The sequence below is a fragment of the Medicago truncatula genome, chromosome 3 (assembly GCF_003473485.1).
Source record: "Medicago truncatula cultivar Jemalong A17 chromosome 3, MtrunA17r5.0-ANR, whole genome shotgun sequence".
NCBI lineage: Eukaryota > Viridiplantae > Streptophyta > Magnoliopsida > Fabales > Fabaceae > Medicago > Medicago truncatula.
The window spans coordinates 44,442,908-44,453,356 of NC_053044.1; the positions used below are offsets into that span (position 1 = coordinate 44,442,908).

The 10,449-nt window shown below is 34.2% G+C and overlaps 2 protein-coding genes across 3 annotated transcripts; one reads left to right on the top strand and one right to left on the bottom strand.

Moving 5' to 3' along the window:
- The first annotated feature begins 269 nt into the window (after positions 1-269).
- On the top strand, positions 270-6,028 carry LOC25489770 (protein LAZ1 homolog 1). 2 transcript variants are annotated; one of them, XM_024780029.2, is made up of 9 exons: positions 270-425; positions 1,913-2,419; positions 2,656-2,712; positions 3,297-3,405; positions 3,657-3,844; positions 3,952-4,040; positions 4,281-4,536; positions 5,082-5,330; positions 5,430-6,028. In XM_024780029.2, the coding sequence occupies exons 2-9, from the start codon at positions 2,204-2,206 to the stop codon at positions 5,724-5,726; spliced, it is 1,461 nt and encodes a 486-aa protein (XP_024635797.1). In that variant the 5' UTR covers positions 270-425; positions 1,913-2,203; the 3' UTR covers positions 5,727-6,028. The 2 variants fall into 2 exon arrangements, with proteins under 2 accessions (XP_024635797.1, XP_013461383.1); XM_013605929.3 differs by having other exon boundaries at positions 3,320-3,405.
- Positions 6,029-8,837: 2,809 nt separating this feature from the next.
- On the bottom strand, positions 8,838-9,632 carry LOC120579612 (uncharacterized). The gene is made up of 2 exons (XM_039832090.1): positions 9,339-9,632; positions 8,838-9,223 (listed from the first exon to the last, which is right to left on the bottom strand). Exons 1-2 carry the CDS (start codon positions 9,630-9,632, stop codon positions 9,020-9,022), a joined length of 498 nt encoding a protein of 165 aa, XP_039688024.1. The 3' UTR covers positions 8,838-9,019.
- Positions 9,633-10,449: the final 817 nt, after the last annotated feature.

Here is a 10,449-nt window from a genome sequence, read left to right on the forward strand (position 1 = left end):
CAACCAAACAATACACTATACCTCTGATTGTTTGGTAGAGACCTTAAATCCAAAATTTTCACCCTCTTCTTAATTTGCCATGTACACACGCACGTGTATACTCAAACTTTCCCAATTTTTCAAGCTTCGAAATCACAACTCGCACACAAAACCCCAAATAGAAAAAACCGACATATTAATGGACGACTCTGATTCTATCTCTTACCACAACATCCACGTGTCCGCATCCTATTAACTTTTGTTATTGAGATTTGTGTTTTCCAACTGCCGAAGCAAAATTCCGTTTTTCTCTTTCTTTTAGTTAAATAATTAATGATTAAATAATAATTTTCCCCTGGTTCTTCCTTTTCTTTTCCTTGCGTTCTATTCTCCCGGAAAATATCCATAATCGATTTTCTCGGGAAAATCAAACACGTTCAACACAGGTTCGAACTCTACCCTAATTTTTTCTCCAATGCTATCTGCGATGCATTCCCATCGTTATATTCTTCCTATTGCACCGATTTTTGTTTCGCCGCATGGCCTTTTCCCTTTCCCTGTTTCCATATACCCCAGGTCTAGGGTTTTGGCATTTTCGATTTCCTAACGAACCAATTTTTATATTTTATTCATATTATTTGTATTGAAAATCGATGATTGATTGTTGAATGAATTTCTTGCACCGATAAATAGTATTTTGTTTATGGAATCTGAAAAGGGTTAAATATTTCTACGTCATGGTTTTTGAATTCATTATAATCGATTTTTGAGTTTACCTTGCTTTGCTGATGTATATGTACTTGATCACCTCTTTTGATCAAAGCTATGTGATAGTTTTGTTAAGTTAATGAATGCACTTGTTGGTTATTGGTTTCTTTTCGACATTGGCGGTTTGTATGTATTTTGAATACCCCTTGGACTGTTTCTGCTTCTAATGTCTCGTGCCTAAAAAGAAAAGAATCGTTGAGTAGACTGTATCTTTGCTTCATAGCATAGCAGAAATATTTCAATCGAATAAGATATGATAATTAATATGATTATATAACCATCTTGGGTTTGCGGATAATTTATGATAGTATTACCAAGTCTTGCACTGAGTAATTTTATGAATGGAAAGAGTTTGTAATTTTGTTTCTCGCAGACTTCCCTTCTTTATGATCAAATGGAATGACAGTCACCTGATGATTATGTGGTCAATTTATTTAGACTTTAGATCAACTTTCAATATGAGATTGTTATGATTGTTTTGTCTCGGTGTACCTATGTGTGCTCTATTATCAGATATGTAGGTAATGGTAACTGATACAATTGCAATAAGCAAGTAGTTAGGAGAGTATGTGATACTGTAGTTAATAAGAAAATAGTTGTATGGAAGTTTGTGAACTGTTTAGGAAAGACTTGAAGATTAATGAGTTGGACCAAAATATGGTTTATGATAGAACATTATGGTGTAATTTGATCCATGTAGCTGACCCCACTTAGTGAGATAAGACTTGGCTGTTGTTGTCGTTGATGTTGTATGGAATTGGAAGTTCGTGAACTGTTTTGTGACAACAAGTACATGATAAAAAATGGAACACCAGCTCTTAGTTCTCTGATGATTTGCCTTTTCTATATCCCTTCCCTGGATCAAACTATGGAACTCTGTATAGTTTAAGTTGTTCATATATGACATGTAGAGGTTGAATGATGCTTTAAATTTTGGATTTTCTGGTCCAAATGACAATATTGGATCTTTGTTTTTATGTTTTGTTTTTTGTATTTTATGTTTTATATCTTTAATGTTTATTATTAAATAAATTTTATGAGGTAAACATTATTTATTAGGTAATTCAATTGCTTCGAACACGGAATGTGTATTTTTTAATAGGTAAACATTATTTATTAGGTAATTCAATTGTTAATGCATGATAGATGTCCTATCTCAATTCAGGTTTTCTACATACGTCAAAAGGAAACATCTTTGGCTGCTGTTGATGGATTGTTAGTTCTGCGTGCTGTGTTAAATTTGATAGTGCATCAAAAGGGCAGCTTTCTTGTGTAATATACTATATCTTAAAACGTCCCAGTTTCCAATTTCCATACAGAAAGAGGGAAAATCAAATGAAACAGAAGATTTTGTGGGAGTGGAGACCCTTAACACTGTCTGGAATATAGTAAAGCATAGAGTTGATCAAAATCAAGGGAAGACTATTTTTTACAACCAATTCTAATTTTCCGGTGAATGGGTCTGATAGATATTCTATGTTCTTCCATATTTCTTTTTACGGTTGTTGAATCCACTAGCAGATCAGGGAGCATGTGGCTCCACAACGTAGGCGTGGAGTCTACAGGAACTGTTAGCTGGACAGTCTTCAGTGCAAGTATATTTGTGCTTGTTGCCCTTGTCCTCTCCATGTACCTAATTTTCGAGCATTTAGCTGCCTATAACCAGCCCGAGGTTGGTACACGCGTTCCTTTACTTTTAACTTTTGAGTCCTGCTTATTTTACCCCCTGCTCCAATAGATTAATTTACTATTTATACAATGTTTACCTTTACCCTCTCAGTGCTTACTATAGTTGTATCCTTTGAGGGATTTGACTATATGCGGCCTGTATTACGCTTTCCTTTCATTTTGTAATGCTTTCTAATTTTTAAGAGCAGAAGTTAATACTTTATATTTTTCTTTAATCAGGAGCAGAAGTTTTTGATTGGTCTCATTTTAATGGTTCCTGTCTATGCATTGGAATCGGTAAGAGATGCCAAGTAAATGGCTAAATACTCTCTTTTCTCATTATATATCATAACAACATCTTTTACTTTTGGTTCTATTGGTTCTAATGAATTGTTATGTCAGTGTCTTCCACAGTCAAACTAAAACGCTCCTCTTTTCACATGCATATTTATGTTGGGTTAGTTGGTTTGAAAGTTTTCCATTATCTAATAGTGATCTTTAAGATATCTTATTGATAATTGATACTGAAAAGGAAAACAGCCTTCTTTTGATTTGAAACACATATTTTAATTTTGTTTAACTTATATTGAGAAAAAGATTAGGTTATATTTTCCTGGAAGGACCATCTGTACCTATGAAGCATGGACACTCCTCGGATTAGGCGTGTCCCGGTGTCGGACATGTGTCGTGTCCGACACCGACACATATAATTACACTGAATTATGTGATTTTTTTTAAATTATTAGCGGTGTCGAGGTGTCCGTGTCGTGTCCGTATCCGTGCTTCATAGATCTGTAGTGACTTGCAACTAACATTAGTATCAGTGTATATAATATAGTTTTAATAGTATGTTGTTATGTTCTGATGTCTATATGATGCAGTTTTTGTCACTATTGGATTCCAGTGCGGCATTTAACTGTGAAGTTATCCGGGACTGCTATGAGGCTTTTGCATTATACTGCTTTGAAAGATACCTGATAGCTTGCTTAGGTATGCCAAATGGATTGCATATCTTTATAATATCACTAGTTGTAGTTATTATTCACATATAATTTTGGCCACATGCGGAAAGTGTAAGGATTCGGATATTTGAAGAGATTATCTGTGAGGCTTGAGTATTAGTAAACTGTGAAGCTTGAATGTTATTAAACATGGCTTAAAGATTTCATACATCTTCTGAAATTTAAATAATGTTGGATTGGTCACGCTCTATGTACAATTTTGTTTATGGTTGATTTTAGGTGGTGAGGACAAAACAATTCAGTTTATGGAAGGTATGAGCCTAACAGCAGACTCCGGCACTCCTCTCCTGAAAGAAGCTTATGCATATGGAGTTGTTGAACATCCATTTCCTTTAAATTGCTTCTTAAGAGATTGGCATCTTGGCCCTGACTTCTATCAAGCTGTGAAAATTGGCATTGTGCAATATGTATGTGATGTATTTTGGTGACTTGTGCTTTTGTTTCCCTGCTCTCTCTTTTCGAGAAAGTGGAATCTGTGTCTTTTCTTATTTTTTACTAAAACCTACATTTCCAGATGATACTGAAAATGATCTGTGCTTTGCTGGCAATGATCCTCCAGTCTTTTGGGGTTTATGGTGAGGGGAAGTTTGAATGGAGATATGGGTAAGATTCTATTGGCCAATGCCTTCAATTATGAGCATGTTTATAATGAAAACCAATGGCAATGATACTAAATATGTGATCTTAATTCTTAACAACAAAAATCGTTCTTGAACTCAGATCAAATTTTACTTTTTATTCGGAGTACCAATTGATATCACTACATATATTATCACTTCTCTATTTCCATATCTAGATTTCTCATAACTCTTAATGCTGCCTGATTCTCTTTTGTGCTTGCAGGTATCCCTACTTGGCAAGTATTCTTAATTTTAGTCAGACTTGGGCCCTGTATTGCCTCGTACAATTCTATTCTGTCATTAAAGATAAACTGGAGCCAATCAAACCATTAGCTAAATTCTTAACATTTAAATCAATAGTCTTTCTAACATGGTGGCAAGGAGTGGCTGTCGCATTTCTTTTTTCTATGGGAGCATTTAAAGGGGCACTTGCTCAAGAGCTGAGAACACGTATACAAGATTATATCATCTGTATAGAGGTGTGTTATTTGTGTTCACATATTTCACTTTTTGTTAATATATAACTAATGCAGGCCAATAGTTCAGTCTACGTTTCCTTAAAACAGTTGAAATTACACAATAAACTGATTTATGCATCAAAAGTTTTTGATAATTTTGTCTGTCATTTATTAATACTGCATTATTATGGAGTTGTAATATATATATATATATATATAAATTCTGCATGTAAGGTCGAGAGACTGTGAGGTTGAGAGAGAGGGACAAATACGCTTGGTTACATGAGATGATCATTCTCCACTCTATCTTGAACATTTGCAAAAGATAAATGCCAGCTATGCTTTAGAACAGGGACAGGGACTCACATTTTAGTAATAAGCTATGCAGAGTCATCTGTTTTATGTTTAGCATCTTACGTTGGTTTTTTCTCCTCTGTTAAATGTTGTGTGATGCTTGTTCAAACTGGAATTTCTGTGTGTCGTTGACTTGGAAAAAGCTTTCAATCAACTATGAAGTTCTGGGTTGGCGTTTTTTAAATGATTCCCCATCTTAACGTTGTTTACAGATGGGCGTTGCTGCTGTTGTGCACCTTTATGTCTTCCCTGCAGTACCTTACAAAAGAGGAGAAAGGTGTGTCCGCAATGCAGCAGTGATGGCTGACTATGCATCACTAGGAACACCTCCTGATCCCGCAGAGGTTCGAGACTGTGAGCGCTCAATTAGAACGCGGCTGGGTCACCATGAGGAGAAAGAAAAGAAGCCTATGAAGTTCACGCATAATGTTCGTGATGTGGTTCTTGGAAGTGGTGAAATTGTAAGATACGTCACTCAGCTTCAAAACTTTTAATTTTTTCTTGCATCTTTATGTCAAACTCATCTGCGCTGTTATTTGCTTGCTGTCTTTCCGTTTCAGATTGTTGATGACATGAAATTCACAGTTTCACATGTTGTAGAACCTGTTGAAAGGGGCATTGCAAAGATAAACAAAACCTTCCATCAGATATCAGAAAATGTAAAACGCCATGATGAAGAGAGGAAGAGAAACACTAAGGTCAAGGATGACAGTCACCTCGTTCCCCTGGAATCATGGAGAACAGAATTTTCTGATGTTCACGACAAACTTGTTGAAGGAAGTGTCAGTGATAGTGGTTTGTCCGATGGAAAGAGACATACCCATTCCAAGGCATCAACCTCTAGGATGAGAAGATAGTATTTAAATATTCTATTACTTCAACAACCTATAGTTTTGCACAGAGAAAAATTCTAATAGATTTTGGTAGGGTAGAAAATTCAAAATAGAGCATGTAGGGGGCTGACAATCGGGTGAGCCTTTGAAGACGTGTAAATATAATGGAAGATATATTGTCATGTACAGGGCTGATAAAAATTCCCACGGTTATGTCAAGGGTGAGACTGATTTTGTTGTCTACCAAACCCTTGAAATATTGAATGAATTGAGAAGAAAACAATACATTTTCAGACCAAAAAAGAGGTATCAACCCTGTTATTCTATTGAGAGTATTCAAGCAAATAACAATATACATGATTCAGACTAAAAAAGAGGTATCAACCCTGCAGATAGGAGTGTTAATAGCCAAGTGTGGGATGTTTTTGAATTCTGTAGCAAACATAGCAAAAAAGAATTTGACTTGTCTTAAAAAGTTCCAACGTTAATAATAGTGAACTGCATAAAATTTCCCTAATGATACCCTCATGTCCACCAAATAAAATTCTCGTAAATTTCCAATTATAATTCAAGATTAATCTTTTCACAATTTGGTTCTGAGACCATTTTGAATAACCCGGGCGATTCCATGCATATTCAATACTATATCATCCAAGTGTGAAATTTCTGGCGAGTTTTGACTTTGAGAATACTATCATGCTCTCTTGCGTTTCGAACTCAAGTTCTATTTGTTCTTGGGTGGAACTTATTAACCATTTGGGGGTTCAATTACTTCGAATAACAATGTATTTATGTCGGTAACTTTTTCTTTCTCAATTTAGCATTGTTATTCTAGTATGCCAAATCTTAATGTCCTCCTAAAACTTAAATAACATAGTCACGTAATTACTATTCTTCTTTGGATGCTTCAACTGTTATGGCAAACTACATTGCCCAAATTGATATCAGCTCATGGCAGAGATATGCATTGTTATATGCAGGGGGCATAGTTCGAATCTCGGGCACCCCACTTATTCACCTTAATTCTAACCACTAAACTTAGGGTCCGTTTGGTTCGAGAGTTTTGGAGGGGAGGGGAGGGAAGGGGAGGGGAGATTTTTAATTTGAAGTGTTTGGTTCAATTTTTAGAAGGGAAGGGAAGGGGAGGGAAGGGGAGCAAATCTCTTTAAAATTTTATTGCATTGCCATAATTATCCTTAAATTAATTTCAAATCTCAATATTAACCTTGTAACAACTTTTATTATTATTAGATTATATTATTTTTGTAACAATCTTATTATTATTATTAGGTTATCTTATTCTTGTAACAATTATTATTATTATTTTGTTATATTTTCCTTGTAACAATTTTTATTATTATATAATCTACCACTCTTATTTGTTAGATGTACAAACCGCTCTTACTACTACTTTGTTGTTGTCAACGACTGCTTGAGGCTTCCTCCAAAGTGAATTGTGAGTAATTTCATCATCTCATTGTCAAAAAAAACAATATGATGCTTGGAGCAAAATACATGAGCCAGTTTAAGATAAAATAGCGGCTTAGATGTGTGCTTGTCTTTGTCAGTTTCTGAAATCGTAAAAACAAACAGTTTCTTTTATTTAATTAAGTTTAAGGGTAAAACGGTAAAATACTGTTAAAATCCCTCCCCTCCCCTTGTGAACCAAACACACTTTTAATTAAAAATTTCTCCCCTCCACTCCCCTCTGTAAAAACAATTCATTTGAACTGAACTGCACCATAATGAAACAATTTAAACCAAACTGAACTGGTCTTAAAAATTGTGAACTGTTTCATAAAAATAAAAAAAATAAAAAAAAACAGGATTTTCACACTTCCTCTGTCAGATGCATATAAAATCCAGGTAACAAACCAATTGAAAACCAGGTAAATCCTGTTTCATCTGATTTTGAGTCACTTATTCCTACCATATGGGTTTTAACATGCCCAAATTTGATAATGCTCTGTTGTTGTAGCTAATTTTCATATTCATGTGTTTTGGAGTAATTTGAGTTCCTGCGATTGAATTAATTAACTTGTTTGACACGATTTTATGAATTGATTTTGAATGATTTTATGAATTTGAGTTCCTACGTGGATTATCTGGATGTTGAAGAAGATGAAAGACTTTTAAAAAAATTGTCTCACAATTAACTTGCTAAATAGAGTTGTTAGATGACCAACCAACATTAGAAGAGAACGTCAATTAGGCAATCTTTCATCTTGTCACGAAGTAAACCGTAAGCATCAATGTCGTCAAAGCACCACAACTTCCACCGATATTCAACTTTTCGCATCCTAACTTAAGAAGGGATTCACTTAACATGAATGAGAAAATATCTTGAACATCTCATTTTTTTTATCCACTTTGCTCAATTACATTAGTTTTGAATGGATCAGTTACATATAATTTTTTCAGTTACCTAATTCGTTTATATGATTATACTAGTATATACAAATTATGTTTTCTATCAAAAGGAAGCAAAAAGTATACTGATTTGATTTTTCAATCACCTAACCTCCAATACGAATACGATTTATGCTTTTTCAAATCTTTAATTAGCTAATATAAGTTATTTTTAAGAGTGAACCATCAAGTTAGTCCCTGAATTTTCACGCGTCGGTCAAATTAGTCCCTCAATTATGCGAAATTTCATTTTCATCCCTGAATTTGTTAATTGTCAATCAATTTAGTCCTTCTGGTCAAACGGGCCATTAACGGGGCTGACGTGGCCGTTAACCTCTTACATGTCATACGCCACGTAGGCAGGGACTAATTTGGCTGATAATTCCAAACATTTTGAAGGACTAAATTGATTGATTTGCAGAATTTTTTTTTTATTTTTTCCCCAAACAACTCTTTTCTTCCCCAACGACTTTGTCTTCCCCAATTGTATAAAATTGGAACCCTAATTACACAATCTATAATCTACATTCTAATATCACCTAAATTTCCTCGAATAATAAGTTTAATGGTTATGAAAAGAGGTTGAAGATGATTCAGATCACACAAATTCGTCCACAGATCATATTTAAAACCATCAAATTAGTCCCTGAATATTTTAATCATATATCAAATTGATCCTTGAAATTACAGAACACAGAAATTAAACTGTGATATTACATAGGCAAAAGTCATAGGTAATAAGTCATAATTCTGAGAAATTACATAAGCAAAAGCAACCCAATTTTGGGGCATTAACAAGTCATAAGACTTAAATGGCAAGTTAAGCAAAAAAAAAACCAACTATGGGGCATAATTCAAATAAGCCTACATATTACAAATCCAAAACATCTATTAAACTTCAGGAAGCATCACTTCTTGGGAAATCCGGGAGTTGGTATAAACTCCATGAATTGAGGTTGAGTCGAACCGGGTGGACCATAGGTTGGATATGGAACCCTAATCATGCCAGCAGGAGTTGGATGAGCTGGTGCAGGACCCCTCATTGGTGTATTCTTTGGCCTATTAGCTGAAGGAACCGGTCCTCTAAGGCCATACCTCCTTGGTGCAAGACTCTGAAATTTCAATTTCAATCAAATTAGTCCCTAAAATCATAACAGAATCAATCATATCAGTCCTTCAATTAATATACTAATTGCCAAAACGATCCTTAAAAATTAAAAGTCATACCTGTCCAGCATGTGCAACAACATTATGTTGCACAAAGTAAGGAGCATTTTCTGGCACAACATTTGCAGGCACTTCATTAGGATCAATTGCTGGCACAACATTTTCTGGCAATTCATTAGGAGCATTTCCAGGCACAAAGTTAGGAGCATTTTCTGGCACTTCATTAGGAGTATTCCCAGCATTTTCATCCACAGCATCTACATTACCAGCATTTTCATCCACAGCATCTACATTGCCAGGATTTTCCTTTGGTCTCCTACTAACACCTTGTGTCATACCCCAAATTTTGACCATTTTTCTCTATTCTTACCCATTTTATTCGTATTTTTAAAGTCGGGAATTTTCGTCGTTTCAGACGAAATTTTGGCAAGGAGGTTACTTTGAAGTACCTCATTTTTGATTCCGAGTCGGACCCTCTTTTCTCTTTTTATTTTCTTTCCATCTTTTATTAATTTTAATTTTAAGATTAGTTACTTTTTTTATATTTAATAATTTTTATTCTCCATCTTTTAATTTTATTTTTCTTTACATGATTTAGTTTAATTTGTTTTATTTTATTTTGTATTAGATTTATTTTATTTTTATTTTATTTCTTTTTAATTAATTAGTGTAAAAAGAAAAAAAAACAAAGTGTCAATAGGTCCAAAATAAAATGTACAAGGTCTAAAAAAATTTCAAGTCAAGTGTCAACTTTAACATTCCTTTTCCAAAATTCACCATAATTGTCCATCATTTCCATTAAACCATTTTTCCTTTTTTCATCAACCTCCTCACCTATAAATAGAGCCCTCATACCACACAATTACACACACCAAAAAGTTCTCTTGAGTTGTCAAAGAACTTTTCTCTCTTCTCCCTATTTAGCTTGTGTTAACGAGCTATTCTTTTCTTCTCCCTTTTTTTTTTTTCTGTCCCTTCGGAATAAGTCCCTTCGGAATTTTATCCTTTCGGTAGTCCATTTCTTTTATTTTCTTGCATTTTTATTTCTTTTTAGCATTTTTACATTTGATTTTATTTCTATTTAGCACCTTAATTATTGTTATTTATTTTCCAGCAATTAGAATGTATTTAGGTCCAATGTAAATATAAATGAGAAAAGTGTGTGGGTGTG